Source organism: Micromys minutus (genome assembly GCF_963924665.1).
Source record: "Micromys minutus genome assembly, chromosome: 24".
NCBI classification, from domain to species: Eukaryota; Metazoa; Chordata; class Mammalia; order Rodentia; family Muridae; genus Micromys; species Micromys minutus.
This window is the reverse complement of record NC_137959.1, coordinates 29,196,207-29,216,174: the sequence shown is the minus strand read 5'-3', so window position 1 is coordinate 29,216,174 and position 19,968 is coordinate 29,196,207. Positions and strand designations below refer to the sequence as shown.

Here is a 19,968-nt window from a genome sequence, read left to right as displayed (position 1 = left end):
GGCCGCGCGGGGGCCCTTCCCGGGGACTGTGACTGGGGCGCGGTCACCCTCACCTGGGATGGACACTCCCCGGCTCCCCACGCAGTCACTTGAAGCCTCTGGGGCTCCACATGAGGATGCTGCTGCTTGGAGCTCTAAAGGGCCCACACACTCCTTTTCCTTCTTGGCCTTTGGTGGGGACTGCACGCCAGCCTGGTGAGACCCCAGACAGTTGACACAAAGAGCTCTGGACCGCCTCCCCATCTAGATAACTGCCGCCCTTCAGCCTGGGGAACCCAGAAAGAAATACACTCCCGGGACCGGCTCTCTGACATTCAGTTCAGATTCAATTCGACCCTGGAAGGATGCCACTTCTTGCTCTCTTGGCTTTGTCCTGGTTTCCCTCGACCCTACTGACGCCCCTCTTAGGGAAGCTGCAACATCCTGTCCTTTTCTTCTCCCGCTGGTTGTTCCTCCATCTCCTTTTAGGTTATCTTTTTCTCTAGTGGCGCTGGCGTTCATTCCAAGACCTTTTATATTCCACTGGACCTTCGAACAGTCTGGCAGGAATAAATATATTCTAAAAAGATAGCCGTGCTCTTAGGCTATCAGACTTTTAAAAAGAAAACAAAAGTGGACCCCAAGAAATCAGTATTTTCTCCAGGAATAGCCTACGAGAAGAGGAAGAGGCTGAAGCATCCAAAGGAGGAACTTATCTCCCGGAGAAAATTTTTACAACTTGTCAGATAACCTTGAAAGAGACAGACTTGGAGTTTGTTTGCAAGGGACCGCTCCCACCCCCTTCTTTCTCCATTTCTGGCTTAAGATTTAAAACCTTATTAAGAATTAAATAGTGTCGGGAATGGTGGCTTATACCTTCAATCTCAGCACTCAGGAGGCAGAGAGAAGTCAATCTTTGTGAATTCGAGGCCAGCCTGGTTTACTGAGTCCAGGACAGCCAAGGCTCTGTTACACAAAGAAACCCTTTTGGAGGCGGGACGGAGGGGGGAGGAGGGGGGTAGGAAGGGGGGGTTGTAAACACTTAAAAGCATTGCAGAGAAAAGGGATTCTATTTTCATCACCTCCATGGTAGCTCACAACCACCTGTTACCCAAGTTTTTCCAGACCCAGCAGGCACCCATGTGGTACACTATGCATACAGGCAAACATACACAAAAATTTTTTTTAAATTAAAATTAGCAGAGTGAACTGGAGAGATGGTTCCGCAGTTAAGAGCACCGACTGCTCTTCCAGAGGTCCTGAGTTCAATTCCCAGCAACCACATGGTGGCTCACAACCATCTGTAATGAAATCTGATTCCCCCTTCTGGTGTGTTTTATGGTGTGTACTCATATAAATAAAATCTTTAAAATTAGCCGAGTTTAGTGACACCTGCCCTTAATCTGAGGGGGAGGGGCAGAGGAAGGTGGATCTCGGTGAGTTCAAGTTCAGCCAAGGGTTACACAGTTAGACCCTGTTTCAAAATAAAAAACAAGCAATTTTTAAACCCTCCTGGGTGGTGGTGGCACAGGCCTTTTATCCCAGCACTCAGAAGGCAGAGACAGATCTCCGGTTCCAGGCCAACCTAGTATACAGAGCAGTTCTGGGACTGCAGGCTAGTACAGAGAACTCTTGTCTTGAAAATAAAAATTAAGCTCTGTTTTCATATCAGGAAGCCCTTGAGGGAGTCACTGGTTATCTTTGTCCTTAAATAAATATTTTTCTGCTTTTTATTATTAATTTAGCTCCCTGTATCAGTTTATGAAGGATGCATGGCTAAACCTAGTTTGTTGAGGAACAGTCTGTAACTCCAAATCTGGTACCATGATCTTTTTGTCCACAATTCACCACACACTGCTTCCCAGTCACTCAAACCCTTCTTCCCACCCACTCCATCTGGAAATTCACAATAACTGAACTCTCCCCACTCTGCACGCCCATTGGAAGCCACCTGCCGCAGTCCTATCCGAAGCACCTGTCTCAAGCACTCCATACCCCACCCAAAGCTACTTAAAATGAGATTGGTTTTGTTTGATTGTGAAATTCGACAAAGTGTGAACATTTGTAACTCGGTTAGGTGGTTCTACGAGGTGTAAAATTTGTAATGTCAAAGTCATGTTGAGATAACAGGACCTGTGACCCTAACATCCTCATGGGGTAGGAGATATGCTGAAATACAGACTGAAATGACTTCAAATCTCCTCTAAAGGGGCTGGAGAGATGACCCATCAGGTAAGAGTGCCTCTGGAGGCATCTGCACATACTCACATACACACCCAATTAAAAATTAAAACACCTAAAAAAAAAAAAAGCCTCGAAACCAATCAGTGGTGGTTCTCACTGTTTGGTTTAGGACCTAAAGTGCTTATTTTAAACGTCAAAGCAGAGCTGGCCTCCAGCTTCTCCCAGCATCCCTCAGTCCCTGGGCGGGGGGGGGGGGGGGGGGCACCCCCAGGCTCTTCCCTACATAATCCAATCATTTTGGTCCCTTCCTCCCCCCTCCAATCCCCTCTCCCTAAAGTGACTTCCTGGCCTCCTTGGTGACAGTGAACTCTCCCACCCAAGAGCAGTTTCCCAATAATCTAATATAATCTCATCACACTTGAATTGGCTCATTTCACAATGGGAGAAATAACTTATCACTCCCAGCACTCCAGAGGTAGAGGCAGGGGGATTTCTGAGTTCCGGACCAGCCTGGTCTACAGAGTGAGTTTCAGTACAGCCAGAGATACACAGAGAAGCTCTTATCTGGAAAAAACAAATAATTAATTGAACCTCTCCTAAAACGCTTCCTTCCTCCTTCCTGTTGAAAAAATAGAGACATGATCACTCCTAAGTACAGTTGAAGAGAAAGAAGGTTTTTATTGTAAATCTGAGGGAGAGTACAGCCAGAGGCATTTGGAAGAGTCCAGACTGAACATGGCCTACAGAATAGACCAGGCCAGGAGAGGTGAGGGCGTGGGGGCAAGCAGGAAAGAAGAGAGAGGGGAGAGAAGAGAGGGCAAATGAATGAAGAGAGGAGGCAAGGACCAAGAGACTAAGAGAAGAACCAAGAGAACATTTAGTAAAAATGTCGGAGTGTACAGGAAAGAGAAGCTGGGGGAAGGGAAGCAAGTTCAGAGGCTGGAAAGGTCTGGGAGAGCCTGGCAGATGCAAGTTAATATGGCAATTGATATGTTAATAGGAACCTCAGCCCTTTGTCCCAGGTTTCTTTGGAGCTGAACAACATAGGCCTAGGATGCAATCCTTGAGGACCCCTTGTAGGTGCTGCCCTTCTTGGATTCTCTTCTTAGAACCCTTAAAGAGTCTCGGATGCAGCTGAAAAGGGCCCCAAGTTCAGGCTTCAGCTCCAAAGGAGCATGGTCGAGTCTAAAGACAGGTCTTCTGAGGATGAGGGAGATTTCCCAGCACAAGCCTGCAGCCAGACTCTGACTTCCTGGCAAGAGGAAGGGTAGGGGGTGTAAGGAGTCGGGAGCAGGGTATGGGACTCACCAATACTTCTTTGATGTAAACTCCCTACCTCACCTGAGAAACCCTGTTACCTACCTATCCACAGATAGTAAGTCTGGCAGTGACTGCTGGTATATGGAGGAGGGAAACTGCTGTAGGTAACTCAGCCTGGGCAGCAGCTGGATGCCCTTACATCCTTACACACCTTCTGGAATAATAAGTGAGCCTGAATATATTTAGGTCAGTTGAGCCTGACCCTTGCTTCTAGAATCAGTCTCTCTCCATTCGGTGAGAGCTGCCCATTTGTCACTGCAATAGTTATTTAGAGAAATCTGGCTTCCATCTAGACCTCTGGCCTTGCTGTCTCACATCCACAAAGAGAAGCTGCTCAGCTGAAGAAAACTCACGATGTACTGGACACCGGATCAGATGAGGTCCAACATCAGCACTGTTGTTCTACAGGTGCACCCTGCAGGATAATTACTTATCCTCGTTTATCAGATAAGAAAGCTGAGGCTCAGGGAAGTCAAAAGGCCACTCAAGCAAATGGGCTGACACTGTCAGAATGCCTTCTCTGCAGCTATGAAACTGAGGTACCCATAGGGCTCAAAAAGAGTTGGATTGGGGGAGGGGGACTCGAGTGTCCATACCTCATCCGACTTCTTTATTTTAGAAAGGTTTATTGTGAGGGAAGGGGAGAAAAGGGGCGACAGAGACAAAGGGGAAAAAGAGAAACCTCATTCTTCTTGACCATCCCCTTCCTTTTATGCATTACACTTGGTACGAGGCTTAGATCGCCCCCTAGTGGCACAGAGTGTATTAACACCTGGAGCCTAGTCTGGGCAACTCAATGGAAACTAGTATTGAACCAATCCCTCTGCATGCGTCCCTATTTCAGACACTCCCTTTATCCATCTCTGTGTGCTATGTCTTAGTCATCATCTCATCCCTCTCTAAGCTAGTCTCTCTCTCACTCCTGCTAGAATCTTGAGAATAGGAAAGCTCACAGGAGACTATGGACCTCTGTCTTCCCCTCCTAGGTTTTCAGCGCTGGTGACAGCTTCCCAGTATCAGAAGCATAGGCCCTCTGGCGAAATTGTAGCAGGCCTGTATCTGATCTCTTTGTATGGCTTCCTGTTCAGACTCAGAAGGTATGCGGGTAAGATGCTGAGTCTAGGAAAGGTGACCTCCTAAAATGAGTTTTAAATTCAAAATCTTGAACAGTGCTTTTAGGCCATAAGACCCATTCTTATGAGTGATGTCACTTGTGTTTCCAACAGCCTAAGTGACTGATACATTATCTTAGGACCAAGCCGATCCCACAGATTGACCTCAGTCATTCTCCCTTATATAAAGCATTATTTCAAAGTCAAGAAACTATGCTATGGATGAAGCCATATGTACTTTGCAAAGAGCTTCACCACAAACATGCCTTAAATTGTTATGCACTTGGAACTGAGTTCATTGCCATCTCTAAAAAGTCCTGGTCTAGCATCTGCAACCATGAAATTGGGCTGAGCCAAGTTTCACTCTTTCTTCAACCTACTCTTTCCCTGCCTGCTATAAAGCCTGCAGGGGAGTCAGTACCACACCAAAGGATGCTGAGACCAGAAGCTGAGGGAGGAAGAGCCCAGGGGATGCAGCCAGGGTCACTTGCAGGCTTATCCTTTATCTTCGCCCTCAGCTTTGGGGCATCACACTGCGGACTGTACAGAAGACTGTACAAGAGACACAATTCCAGAGAACAGGGCAAAAGTGTAAAGCGAAGGCAGAGGGATAATGTTGAGATCTCAGTAAGGCCCCAGTAAAGTTACAGACCAAGCACCCACCGCTACAGCGCCTTCATACGCCATGGCTCCCTCCTCTCATGCTCAGGGCACAACAAGGCACCTTCCAGCATCCAGAATACTTTTATTGCCAAAATCGAGGTACAGCTTGCTCAGGACCCCAAGTGGAGGGTCCCACCACTCAGGTGAGGGACAGATGACAGGAATGTGCTTAACAGGGGAAGTTCAGCGCCAGAAACGATTTGGGAAGGCAGTGTGGTCCAGCCTCCGAGTGATTTTGAGACCCTAACCTAAAAGCTGACCCAAGCTTATAGTCAGATCCACTGTCCCTAAGGCAGGCCCAGATTCCCCACCTCTGCTGTCACACAGATATCACGTGACACCCCTGGGGCAAACAAACAAACAAAAACCCCCTAGCTGGAACTCTAAGTTCCTAGCTCTCTTGGGAGCCCTTTCAGATCTCTGGACTGTTTCCTGCAAACCAAAACCCATTCAGCTGCCTGATGGTAGCAAGTGTTGGGCAGCAACTCTACCACCTCTCAACCCCGTGCCAGCCCAGTAGATGCTAGAAAGACCCTATAGCAGGGTGCACCATGGAGTTCTCAAGAACGTGGCTCATGGGAAGGTCTAAGCAACCATGGTTGTTCCTTTGAGCTTACTTTCTTCCTAAGAACCTTAAGAGAAGGCGTGCCATTAGGCCCTGCCCCACTAAAACTATAGTCCCAGAACCAACAGAGCCAGCTTCAGTACTGGAACCTACGTCACAAGCAGGGAGATCAGGAATCCTAGGACATGGCCCCCCAGAGTTGAGAGGTCCTCTTCTGCCCAGTCCAGAACTAGCATGCTACTAGATGAGAGGTAGGAACGGACTGTAAATAATCCAATCAGGGAGAACACAACCAACTGCCCTGCCCACGGGGGTTTACCTGACTGCCTCCAGGAGACCCCACACTCAGAATGTCTACCAGTGAGGTCACAGGGAAGCCAGCAGCTCTAGCCACCTATGGCCAGTGTAGTAGGTTACCTGAGGCCAATGTGTGGGAAGGTCACCTAAGGATCTCTGTGGAACCTTCCATGGCAGGACACCAGCTTAGTAACTAACATCCCTCAAGGGAAGGTTAGGGCCCAGTGGGCTAGAGTAGAAAGACCAGAGAGCTAAGAGGATTGCACGGCCCAAGTTAGGGACTGGGGTGAGGAGCCAAACAATCCAGCCTCCAGAGCTGGCGTGAGGTCATAATGCATCATCAGTAGCAGCATTTTTCCATCAAATGTCCTCTGAGTCCACACTTCTTCCTTCTTCACTGCCATTTTACATAAGAAGGTTAAGAAATAGCATCCCCCTGAGGCAGATGCCTCCTAAGACCTTGAATGATGGTCACAGACCCTTGCCAAGCTCGGAGACCAAGAAAGAGTCAGAGGCCAAGAGAAGCCCTGTGGTCCAGCCATCCAGCAGCCCGGCCTGGCATAGGAAATCAAGGTTCTAGAAGCACACGTTTCAGATAAGCCAAGGTAGTGGCATTGGCTAGCATCTCAATGTGTTCACTTCCTGGCAGCTCCTGCAAGGATATTTTGTGCTCTTGGCGGTTCTGCCAGGCTTGGCACTGCAGGACACTCTCCAAGTTCACTGTGCCATCACCATCCCCAAAGCAGATTTTTGGGTCTCGATCAGGAAAGCTCTCATAGTAGAAAGAGTTTGGTGTGGGGACACCGGTCCCGTACAAGCAGTGCAGCTCCACACCTGGCGGCATCAAGGCTTCGACCAGCCCTTCTGTGTCCTGCCGCATGAACCAGCCATCTTCGAAGCCGATGTCCTGGAAGAACCGGTGGTAGTCCCGGAGTGTGTAGTTAGCTGTGGGTGTGCGCACAAACACCTTTTCGTGTGACCACGTGTGGTTGTATGGCAGTAGCCAGCTGGTGGAGACAGCGGATCGCTGCTGTTCCCGGATCTTCAGTGGCCCAATGACAGGGATGCGATTATTGTCACCTGGAAGGACAAAGCTCTATCAGCCTGCGCTCAGGAAGGAAGTTCACCAACCCAACCAATGGATCAGCCAACTCCATAACCTTAGACTGCTAGTTAGCATCATGTTCCCATCCACATACCACGGGCTTTTCTTTCTTTGTCTTTCTGTATGTGGAAAACTTACATGTATTTCCTCATCAGAGGTTCAGAGAGCACTCCTGCCCCGCCCCTCATGCTGTTTATTACATTCACTCATCTGTGAAGGACACCCTCTGCTAAGCACCTATCACCATGCCTGTAGGCACAAGTTTTGTCTTCAGTGAAGCTGCAAGTCAATAGGCCAGCTGTTTTGTCACTGTTTGCTTGTTTCTGTTTTATCACATTGAAAGATTTACATGCCTTTCTCAGGCCCAGGAGGCTAGACTTGCTGGAAGCAAGAGGGTGAGGAGCTACAGCTGGAGTCAGCTCTTCCCATCACCTAGTGAGACTTCAGGGGCTGATGCAACTTAGACAGGGGCTACTGACTGGTTCAAGTACTATCAGAGTCCATTATCCAACACTGTCTCAAGCAGGGAGGCATTGTTTACTGACCCCAGGGCCTCAGCTTTGCCTGCTACCACTAGAATCCTTGGGGAAGAGGAAACTCCAAGGAGTGCATGGATTTCCATCTCTTCCACCCCTGGGTTTCTAGAGCTGAAAGCAGTTTCTATATCTGAGGCAAAGATTGAAGGGGTTTCACAGGGAAGCTTTGAGATGGGCAATGCCTGAATCTTTATGCCCCACTGCCCCATTCTGAAGGTGCCCTCATCTCTTCCTGTAAGCCCAGGAATGGCAAAGCATGACTGTGATGAATACTCCCTGTATCAAAGCATCTGAGCCACTGAGCCATTAAGCTATTGCCCTCTCAATTCAGGATCACTGGGAGAGAGTATGAACCCGACCTGCAGGTCAGGAGGGACCAGTGATGGCAGAAAGACTGTCTAGGGATTCTTAAGATGGTCCTGGCTCACAGTCCCCAAGTGAGGGGTCCTCAGGACTACCACTCAGTCATGATGGAGGGTTGGGGAGCTTTTTTTCTGCACGGAGGCCCTGTTCTATGGCTGAGATGATCAGTCCTACAGTCATGAAAATGCAAGTCAGTTGGAGGTTGGAGAAGGTCCAAGAGAGGATTGACTTTCCCAACTACCAAGCGAACAGACCCAGCCAGATCACCACCACCTCTGCCTCCCTGAACTGCCCACAGAGGCAGGTGAAACTTAGAAACGGGATATGGCAGTCAGCCTTCCTCCTAATGAGGCAAAGTGGGGATGGCTGAGAAAGGTTTGAGAAGGGACCCCAAAGAACTGTGGGTCAAATCAAGTTCTGCCAGTCAGGTATACAGCACTGTGTTTGTGTGTATGTACATGTTTACAACAGATTACACAAATTACAAGGACTATCAACTAAAGAGGAGAAACCAAGGGTTGTATTAGATTTTCTCTTTGTGTGTGTGTCCCCTCATATGAGTGCTACAGCGTGCATGTGGAAGTAAGAAGACAACTGGTTCTCTCCTTCTCCCGTGTGAGTTCTGGGGACTGTATTCAGATCCTCAGACTTGACAACAACCTTGACCTGCTGACCCAGCTCACAAGCCACAGCATTAAATTTTCCTTTGAAGAGAAGAAAATAGATATTTGTTTTTCTTTTTAACTAATTATTGTGTGTATGTGTTACGTATATGAGCACACATGCCACTGAGGCCAGAGGACAACTTTGTGAAGCTGGTTCTCTCCTTTCACCTTTATACTGGTTCTGGGGATTGAACTCAAGCTCTTGAGCTTGTACAGCAAACTCCTTTACTACTGAACCATCTCACGGGGTCCCCCAGAAATGGACATTTAAAATAGAAGGCTTCTTTCTGTTAGTTCATGGAGGAAGCATGAGGAGTGAGACCACAGAAGACACGAGAAAGCATTCCTGGGAACAGTCATCCATGAGGGGTGAGGGAGGTCTTACCTGAGGCCAGGACACGAAGGGTCTTGGCCACGCCCCCCCAGGGCGCGCCCAGTGAGACGAAGGCGTGGATATACTTGTCCTTCCAGGCCTGTGGTTGCCGCTGCAGAAAGTAGAGCACGTACATGTTGCCCATGCTGTGGGCGACCAGCACCACGGGGCCCCCATACATCTGGTACATCTCCTCGATCATCTCTCGGAGGGCCAAGAAGTAGGGCCCGTTTTCATCTGCATGCCAGAGCCAAGCAGGGGTCAGGCAGGAAGTGTCCTGGGACCTGAACCACTAACTAAGCTACAGACCAGACCCAGGACTACAGGGTGCAGAGAGTGTTGGAGACTAAGTAGAAGAATACTAGTTCCCCCAAAAGATCAATAAAAAGAGAGCAAAGAGACCCTTCCCCCCACTGCCCCTGCCAAGACTCAGACAGAGGTCCAGAAATCCTAGAATGAATGACAGGGAAAGATAAGGTAAGACTGATCAGAGCTGGTGGCGGTGCCAATGCACAGGAAGCCAGAGACTTGGAGAGAGCCCAAGGATTATTAGTGGCCAAGACTACCTTATTCCTGCCTCCCGATCCCTAGGGAATGGAACAGGTTGGGGATAGGGTGATTCCTTACTTGGGGCCCGGCGCCAATCATAGGGAGCAGCTCGGACATCTTCACCCCGTGTGTAGCCCCAGCCCACAAGGCTCTCCACCATAGTGTAGAAATAGGAACCTACGAACAGAATGCACAGAATTACATAAAATATAACCAGTGTTAGCTCCCCACACCACCCACAGAGACAATGACATCTGTCACCCTGAAGAAATGGAAAAGGAATTTGTGTCCACTAATCAAAGAGCACTCACAGGCTACCCCTTCAAAGCAACATAGTGCTTCTCATATTCTAGGGACCCACTGGAGCCTAGAGCCCCCAGTCACATACCCTGGAGGCAAGGAGCAAGAGCTACATACCCACGTTCCTTTTGCTGGGGTCTAAAAATTCCACAGAAAATGTTTCCCCAAAGCCAGGGACACGCACATCTACACCATCGGGAAACTGGGTGGCCCGAGATGTTCTGTTGTAAACCAACCTGTCAGTGAAGACAGTGAGTTAGTAACTCCCTGGTACCACTAAGCTTAGTATGTCTCAGTACTGCTCTGTGACCTTACCCACACTCCAGTCTCACACCCTGATTTGGTCTGAAATCTAAAGGAGTCTAAAAAATAATAACGGGCTAGAGAGATGGCTCAGCGGTTAAGAGCACTGACTCTTCCACAAGTCCTAAGTTCAATGTCCAGCCACCACATGGTGGCTCACAACCATCTGTAATGGGATCTGATGCCCTCCTCTGGTGTGTCTGAAGACAGCTACAGTGTACTCACATACATAAAATAAATCTTAAAAAAAAAAACACAGGTCAACGTCAGACATAGACTTGGGGGGGTGGAGTTGGGAAGATTAAGCAATCAAGGATATTCTCATTTACATATAAGTTTGAGACTAGCCTGGGCTGCAAGAGACCCTGTCTCAAACAAACAAGCAAACAAAAACCCCCAACAGTACAGAGCATCAGAATAACAAAATCCAAATGAGAACTCCATGAAGGCTCACTCCAGAGACTAACAGGGTGGAGAGCCCCAAAGCAAATTCCCTTCTCCAGATGTCCCCTCACCTAGAACGAGGGCCTTGGACCAGGGAAGAAGAAAACACCAGTTATAGCCACCAAGTCGCCAACATCATTCTTGATCCCAGGAAGCAGCCTACTTTTGTTGGTGCCTCCCATCCCTCCTAACACATCACAGAGCAAGGCAGACGTCGAGGAAAGCATACAGCAGATATGGCCACCTCACATGAGCACCCATGACGCCTATTCAGATGGGTGGGAGAGAGGGTGGACAAAGCCCAGAGGAATTATGGGAGCAGGTGGGGAGAGACAGGAGAAACCTGTATTGTAGACCCACTTGTGCTGGGCACGGGCACTCTCCCAAGGTGTGCCATTCAAAGAGAAAGGGAATGGACCATACCACGTGACCTGCTCAGAATCCACAACATCCAGAGTTTGTCTGCCAATTCCTAAATGCAGTGATAGGGACTGCCCTCTTCTTAGCAATCCTTCGTGACTGTTCTGTTGCTGCGCAACACACTACCACAGATTTAGCAGCTCCTAACTCAAGATTTTATCATCGCATAGCTTCTGTGGTTGCCATAAAAAAACAAAACCAAACTCAGAGCAGTATATGACTGCTCTACTCTCCTTCCTTAGGTCAGGCATCTGAAAAACCTGGAGAAGAAATAGGAAACACCAGAGGCAAATATGCCCAAGAAAAGCTGAATTTATTAGTGGTCCTGAATCCTACAGTCATTAAAGATCAATTACCAAGAGGCTTGGAAAGAGGGCTCAATGGTTAAAAGCACTTGTTGCTGTTTCAGAGAACCTGGAGTTCAAGTCCCAGTACCCACATGGTGGTTCATACCATCTATAACTCCAGTTCTAGAGGATTCTCCACAGGCACTGACTGTACACACCTGGCACACAAGCACACAGGAAGGCAGAAAAATCCATACATACTAAATGATGGTATATGCTTTTAATAATCCCAGCACTAAGGAGGCAGACAAGTGTATCTCTGTGAGTTCAAGGCCAGCCTGGTCTATAGAACAAGTTCCAGGACAGCCTTGGCTACACAGAGAAAGCCTGTCTCAAAAAGAAAAAAAAAAAAAAAAAAAAAAAAAAACAAATAAAACTTGACATTGGCCACATGACAGGGCCCAAGGCCACTCTCGGTAGATACCAGCAAAGTGCAGAAAATGGGTGTGAAAAGCCAAGGCAACTTTGTGCAAGATGAAAATCTGAACAGGTCAGAGGAGCAGTGAAGACAAAGGTTCCTGTCAGTATCAGCCTGTGCCTCCACTGGCAGCACCTGAGGCCATGTGCCTCCAGGACAGAAATAGAAATGTAGATCAACAGCCCAGGAATAGCTGCAACCACACACCAAAGAGTCAGTCAACAAAGAGGATAGTATACACAACGGGATGGACTGAGTGCCAGAAGACCAGCTAGCAGGTCTCTGGGAAAAGCTTTTAATCAACGAAGTTCAGCTCAAGCATTTGCCAGCACCAACTATGTTCTTCAATTTGGCTTAGCTATTAAGAGTACTTGTTGCTTTTGCAGAGGACCCAGGTTCAATTCCCAGCGCCCATATGGTGGCTCACAACCATCTGTAACTCCCAGTCCTAGGGGATCTGATATCTTCTCTGACTTTCATTGGCACCCAGTACAGAGTACACTTACATATATGAAAGCAAAACAATCATACACATAAAATAATAAAATAAATCTAGAAACAAACAGACAAAAAGAAACACATAGTCTCGGCCTTTAGAGGCTTCTGTCTGCAAGGGGAACCTTAGAATACCACACTCAGGAGGCAGAGGCAGGAGGATCTCTCTCTTTCTCTTTCTCTGAGTTTGAGGCCAGCCTGGTTCACAGAACAAGTTCTAAGATGGCCAAAGAAATCCTGTCCTGGGGCTGGAGAGATGGCTCAGACTGCTCTTTCAGAGGTCCTGAGTTCAAATCCCAGCAACCACATGGGATCTGTAATCTCACAACCATCTGTAATGAGACCTGATACCCTCTTCTGCTGTGTCTGAAGACAGCTACAAGTGTACTCATATATATATATAAATAAATAAATCTTTTGCTTGGTTGTGGTTTTAAGGCTCAAATTCAGAGCCTTATGTATGATATGCAAGTGATTTATCACCAAGCCACACCCCACTTCCTGTAAAGCAAGTTTAATGACAATGTCAGTTCCAGAGAGTGCCTCAGGACTAAATTAAATTAATCATTGGCAAGTTCATTACTGTGCAGACCTCAAGAGTATTCTGGTACAAATCTAAGTCATTCATTCAAGCATGCTTTTTTTTTTTAAGATTTATTTATATTTTATGCATACAATGTTTTGCCTGTAACCCAAGCTGGCCTCAAATTTGTGACCACCCTCCTGCCTCAGCATGTCTGGAATTCGGGGATTATAGGAAAACCACCACACTCACCTTGTTTCTAATTTACAAACATATTTATGGTTAGTAACTGATGAGGTTTGGGTTGATCATATCATAGCATGAACACAAGATGGCTCAGTGGGTGAAGATGCTTGTTACCAAGTCTGAGATCCTGTGTTCAGTCTCTGGGGCCAGCATTGTAGAAGGAGAGAACTAATTTCTACAAATTGTCCTCTAACTTCCACATTCATACCCCTATGCATTACCTACATAGAAACATACATACATACAAACACACACACATACATACATATATACATACATACATATGTTCTTTAAAAGTGAGATGACCGGCAAAGTAAGAACAGTTTTTGATCCACCATACTCTGATGCCAATACTATTCACTTTATAACAGAAAAAAAACATATCTTCTATATTGAATTTGGCAAAACACAGTTCCTTGCCAACAAAATTTGGTACCAGCAAAGGCCAGTTTGGGGGGCTTTGTTTTGATTTTTTTTAAAGATTTATTTATTTTATATATGTGAGTACACTGTACCTGTCTTCAGACACACCAGAAGAGGGCGTCAGATTCCATTACAAATGGTTGTGAGCCATCAAGTGGTTTTTTTTGGGGGGGGTTGTTTTTGTTTTTGTCTCCTCGTGTCTGCACACTAATGTGCAGATATGTGGATATGGCAGAAGGAAAGAGCAGCTGAAGAGGTAGGCTCAGCCAGGACCCAGGCAGAGGAAGAAGGGAAGCCACACTGAGTCTGGGAAGAGGGGCAAAAACAAAACAACCCAACCCTGAGTCTGGGACCTAGACGAAAGGAGAACTGGGAACAGCACAAAGAAAAGGAAGTTCATGCTTCTTTCTGAGAGTTTATTGCTAGTGCTGACCAGACCAGACCAGACCAGACCAGACCAGACCAGACCAGACCAGACCAGACCAGACCGGATCAAGGGCTACTGAGCTTAGAAAAAAAAGGGGTCATTTTTCCATCTATTGAGGAACGAGGACAAGGGCTCTGAAGACCTCTCTAGGCACCTTGGATGCTTGAGCCCTGGTCTTGTGCCCCAACCCTCACCTGATATTGTCAATCCAGCAGTCAATGATAACAGGCAGAAGCAGCTCAAGATTCAGCCAGAGTGTGAAGTAGCTGTCCGTCCGCTTGGAGCAAAGGTAGTGTACAACTTTTGGCTTGTCCAGCTTTGCTTCCAATTGATTACCCAAATCACCAGGCACTGCAGAAGAAAAAGACAGGCATGGCTCCAGGCCCCAGTAAGCTGGTGACTCCCAAGCCTCTTGAACTCCTCAAAAGAGCCACCCAGAATGATGACACAGAGATTGAAGCACAATGCCAGGGTTGGGAAAAAAAATCAGAAAAGGCCAGGATACCACCTTCATATAGAAAAGCCACTACAGGGGCTGGAGCGATGGCTCAGTGGTTTAAGAGCACTGGCTGCTCTTCCAGAGGTCCTGAGTTCAATTCCCAGCAACCACATGGTGGCTCACAACCATCTGTAATGAGATCAGATGCCCTCTTCTGTTGGGTCTGAAGAGAGTGGCAGTGTACTCACATATAGAAAAGAAGCTGCCAGCAGATACCCTGTGGAGGCTTAAGGAGAGGCTTGCTATATTTGTGGGGAGGGCCGGCAATGTTATGGGATAAAAATAACTCTCCTGGATCTTCAATGGAACTTTCTCATTGGCCATTCAGAAGGGAATTCAAACCCAAAGTCACGTCCCCAAGAGAGGCTGTGGATCCCTCTGAGACCTCAACTACTGATGGTTTCTCTTAGGTTAATGGACCCAGATCACACTCTAACTAGAAGAGATTTTGAGGCTCATGGGAGTTTTTCGGAACCTCCAAAATTTGGCCAATGCTACAGCCTTACCATTAGATATATATTCACTGTCCAGGCTTAAACCACTCTAAAAGATAGAGTGCTACACCAAAAACTAAATCTAGAGGTAGTATACTTATATTTAGTTTGTTTTTATCTGAGACAGGGTCTCACTGATATAAAAAACCTGCTTTTTCTGCCTCCAACCTGCCAAATGCTGGGACCACAGGCTTATCGGAAGGAGGCCATGATAAAAAACACAAATGAGAGACTTACAATCGTACCAGCAGGCCTACCAAGGCCCATAGGACTTGCTAAAGATCAGAAAAGTTCCAGAGGACAGGGTTTATGAGAAGTCTTAACATGGTTGAGGTACGTTGCAGATGGTTAATCTGCAATAACATGCCACACTAGCCACAGGGCAGGGCATGTGACCAAGTTCCAAGCAGGTCTGGATACCACCTCTGTCAATGTCTTTGGGTCATACAAACCCTAGGGCCTTGGCTCACACCCATCCCTTCAACTTCCAGTATCTAAAGCCAGTTAACCACCTACTTCTTAAAGGCTACATTCTGAACACTTTACAAAGACAACCTCCCCTCCACCCACCCACCTTTTTTCCCCCTAGACTTTTCTGTGTAGCCCTGACTGTCCTGGAACTCAGATCTGCCTATCTCTGCCTCCAGAGTGTAGGATCAAAGGCGTGTGCTACCAATGCCTGAGGAGAAACACCCTTTTAAGAGCCAGTCATTTTAAAGAGCCCCTTGACTTTTCTGACCAGTGTCTTTGGACCCAGCACAGCACATGTCCTTGCTTGAGGAGTTATCCCAATGACTTCAGAATGTCATGGGTGCCGGGAGCCTCTACATGACATGCCTGTGAACTGGGCACATGAGCTGAGCAATGTCCCCATTCGGAAATGGGTGAAAGAGGAAGCCACCAGATACCCCTTGCCCTGGTCAGGCTTGCCTCTAAAAATAGCAATGGCCCTTTCCTGAGATACTTGCCTGAGACATGGACAAGAGCCAGACACAAAACTTATACTTCAAATAACCCTGGGAAGAGTCACCTTTACATTGTAAAATTACATTGACTTTATATGTCTATGTAGGGGTTAGATGAGAGCACAGCACAGATGCAGAGGCTGGAGGACAATTTGCCAGAATTGGTTTCATCTGGGGATAGAACTCAGGTCTTCAGGCTCAATAGCAATCCCCTTTGTCCACTGAACCTTCTTGCAAGCCCTCTTTGTTCACTTAATAGATAAGAAGGCTGAGAGAGATGCAAACCATTTGCCTAAGATCTCACCTCCTGCTCCAAGATCAACTTTCTACCTCTTCCATAACTCACGACCCACAGTGTCTAGAAACAGCTCTCTGGTCTGAGTTAACAGCAGCAGCCCCCATCCTTGAGAAGGTGCACAGGAGTGCAGGTGCTCAAGATCCTTGAGGATCTAAGCTTCTCTGCTATGATTTAGGACAGCCAAAGTCAGGATAGGATACATTAATGTATGCAGTTGGTGCCAATCCATCCAGGCAAAAATATGTTGCAAACAAGTCAGGTGTGGTGGTACACTCCTTCAATCCCAGTACTAGGGAGGGAAAGGCAAAAAGATCTCTTATGAGTTCAAGGCCAGCCTGATCTGCAAAGGGAGGACAAGGCTACAGAGAGACCCTGCTTCAAAAAAGAAAGTAGCAAACATGTATGCGGTCAGGGAACACACACATCCCGATGCCCTTACTCTTAGAACTCCTTCCGCTCACATGTGACTTCTTCACCCTGATCCCCAGGGTAAAGTCCAGATGACCCAATAAGTCACAAGATCCACACCACCCATGCCTCCCACCTTCCCCCAGTTCCATTCCAACTAGCCTGGAGACATCTTCCAACCAACCTTACTTCCTGCATATTTCAGAAAGGCTTTTCTGACGCCCACTCACCCAGGCTGACTTAGCCAATGTAGTCCTCATTTCTGAGGGCCACTGTTGCTACCATCAAGGAGCTTGGGAAAGGTAGGGCCAACTGTATACAAATCTCAGTGAACCTAGGTTCAGAATCTCCCATGCCCTTTTCTGACCTAGAATGCCTAATTTTGTTTGTTTGTTTTCCAAGACAGGGTTTCTCAAGCAGGAATGATGGCATATGCCTTTGATCCTAATACTTGGAAGGCAGAAGCAGGTAGGTATCTGAGTTCAAGGCCAACCTGGTTTACAGAGAGTTCCAAGAGAGTCAGGGCTACACAGAGAAACCCTGTCTTCAAAAGACAAGACCAAAACCAAACAAACAAAGAAACAGAGAGAGCACAGGAATTTTGCTGCAGCAGAGGAATTATATAGTGTACGTTTCAGCATGTCTCTGTTCACAGGAGTCCTGGCTGACCGCTGAAACACAAGTTCAAAAGTATCAGTCATTGGCTGAAGGAGGCATCTAAGACTCCTAGAGATTTCAGCCTGGCCTATTACCATATGGAAACATTGTTATTTCTGCTCAGCTGCCAAGTCTGAGACGGAAGAGCAAGTAGGCAGGGAATGTCACCTGGCCTCAATTCAGCCCGGAGTAATGGAGTAATTAGGTCTGGTAGGGGAGAGTGGAAGCATGCTCCCTGACTCCTTCAACGCCAGTTCATGACTGTTGTCCCAACCCTTTCCTCTATCTTCCCTTCCCTTAGCCATCTGTTTCCCTTAGACCTCGAAAGTCAATGCCAACCATTCCATAAGCTGAGAGCAAGGAAAAATGATTTTGGTGGCCAGGGTGGATAAACCTTGCTACCACTCATTCCCAGTGAAATACAGAGGGCGAGGGTGATGCCTCCTAGGTAGACTAAGACCAATTCTCAGACTACCTAGGAACCCGCTGAGGTAGGGTTGAATTGCCTCAGTCTTTCCAGCTAAAAAATGGGGGCATAGCGAGGCAAGGTTTGGAGCTGATGCTCTGTTAGGTAGAGTGGAAAACCGGACAGTATCTCTTCACCTTGCTCTCTTGTTTTAGAGGGTGCCAAACCACACCCATGCCCAGTATGGCGGGAGGTGGGCTAACCGAACTGACCCAGGTTAGAAACCAAATGCTCTGGTTTCGTGCTCAAAAGCAGTTGCACAACAGAGCTGTCGGCCCAGCAGACCCTAGCTGCACTGGATCCTGCAGGATCCACTCACCACCCCACTGGACACAAGTCTCACCCAGAACCACTGGGGGGTGACGTTGGGCCGGGAGCGCCAGGTCTGCCAGCATCATTAGTAGAAGCAGGAGGAACAGGAGGCCACACCGGAGCTGGGTCTCGCGACAAGTGCAGAAATGGCGATCCATGGCATGAGACTGTGGCCGCAGGTCCAAGGGGCTGCTTTCTTGCTCAGGGATCGTGCCTAGGCCGGGGCCGCAGCGTTGTGCTTAACCCCACCGCTCGCAGCTACCAGTCAATTAGGACCCGCCTCTTGCTAAGGCTCTACCAATTGCAACTCTCCGCCAGGAGCGTCCCTCCCACCGAAGCTCACCACCCGCCCATGCCCACCTCCGGGACTGTGCTGCTCGCCGAACGCATCGATCGACGGATGGGAGCTGCCCATCTCCCGGTTATCGTCCTGCCACTGCACAGTCCCGTCTCACCGTGTACCCAACACGATCCAATTCTTAAAGTCCACTCAAATGGCTCTCATTCCTAATTCCTAGCCTTCCCACACCAGAAGAACCGAAAACATGTCCATCATTTGCTGTGGCTGAACGACCTCTCTAAACAAGAAAAGAGGAAGTTAGTCCTAGATAGTTCGGTTTTGTTTTGTTTTGTTTTGTTTTGGAACTCTGGTGACCAGCAGCTGTCCAGGACCTTTATACAGCCTTTACATTGGCATCCTCAGGGACATCTAGGTTTGGCCGCCTATGCCCAGGAAACTTTTACTGTCTGCCTTTCTGGTAGAAATGCAGGCAGGACCCAAGAAACAGGTCTGGGAGAAGCAGGTCTGGTCAGCCTGTTTCAAATGGTCTGTTACCCTATTTTAAGTGCAGCACAGGAGTAGAGGTGGAAGTGGTTTGAATCCGAAAGTCTGAACTGTTTATTTGTAAGATTCCCCTGCAAAGAACAGGGCTCAAGAGCTCACGTTGGCACTTTAGCGCTTGTCCATGCAAGCCTGGGAACTCAGGAAGGGCAGAAGACAAAAACCAGGAGCTGGGGCCCAGGCAGATTAGGCAAAAGGCTCAATATGCCAGCACTGTGTGAGCTGACCAGTGCTTCTGAGAAATAACCTTCCACATATTTCCTTCTGAAGGCCAAGTGTACTCTTGGGTCACTGCTCAGTCCCACCCTTCACCTCTTCTTCCCTCTTCTTGGTAAACAGCTGACCCCATGTTACTGCCAATAATTCTTAGTTTTTATAGCAAAATAGGAAGTTGTTTATTTCATTTCCTTTTGGTTTTTTTTTTGTTTGTTTGTTTGTTTGTTTTTGGTTTTTTTGTTTTTTTTTTTTTTTTTTGAGACAGGATTTTTCTCTGTGTAGTTCTGGGTATCCTGGTACTCACCAGGCTGGCCTCAAACTTACAGAGATCCACCTGCCTCTGCCTCCCCAGTGATGGAACTAAAGGTGTGCACCACCACCTCACGGCTTAGGAAGGTTATTTTTAATGATTTATTTGTTTTATTTTATGTGTATGAGTATTTCTGCCCACATGTGTGTATGTGCATCACATACATGCATGGTGCCTGCAGAAGTCAGAAAAGGGACTTCAATCTGGAATAGAGTTACAGGCAGTTGTGAGGCATCATAGGGGTACTGGGAACCAAACTGTAGTCCTCTGGAAGAGCAACAAGTGCTCATATATACTGAGCCATCTCTCTAGCCCCAGAAAACAGGATATTTTAAAGCACACTAACCAATACCTCAAGCCTCACCCCCCCCCCTTATTTTAATCTCTAGCACCCATAGAAGGTTGCTACAGACTGGTCTGGTGAAGGCCAGTAGAGGGTCATAGA

General features: G+C 47.6%; 1 protein-coding gene across 2 annotated transcripts; it reads right to left on the bottom strand.

The window, feature by feature from the left end:
* Window positions 1–2,816: 2,816 nt before the first annotated feature.
* Window positions 2,817–18,394, bottom strand: PLA2G15 (phospholipase A2 group XV). 2 transcript variants are annotated; one of them, XM_080937096.1, is made up of 6 exons: window positions 18,188–18,394; window positions 14,252–14,408; window positions 10,129–10,247; window positions 9,790–9,888; window positions 9,175–9,399; window positions 2,817–7,200 (listed from the first exon to the last, which is right to left on the bottom strand). In XM_080937096.1, the coding sequence occupies exons 1-6, from the start codon at window positions 18,312–18,314 to the stop codon at window positions 6,689–6,691; spliced, it is 1,239 nt and encodes a 412-aa protein (XP_080793222.1). In that variant the 5' UTR covers window positions 18,315–18,394; the 3' UTR covers window positions 2,817–6,688. The 2 variants fall into 2 exon arrangements, with proteins under 2 accessions (XP_080793222.1, XP_080793223.1); XM_080937097.1 differs by having other exon boundaries at window positions 7,063–7,200; window positions 9,175–9,274.
* Window positions 18,395–19,968: the final 1,574 nt, after the last annotated feature.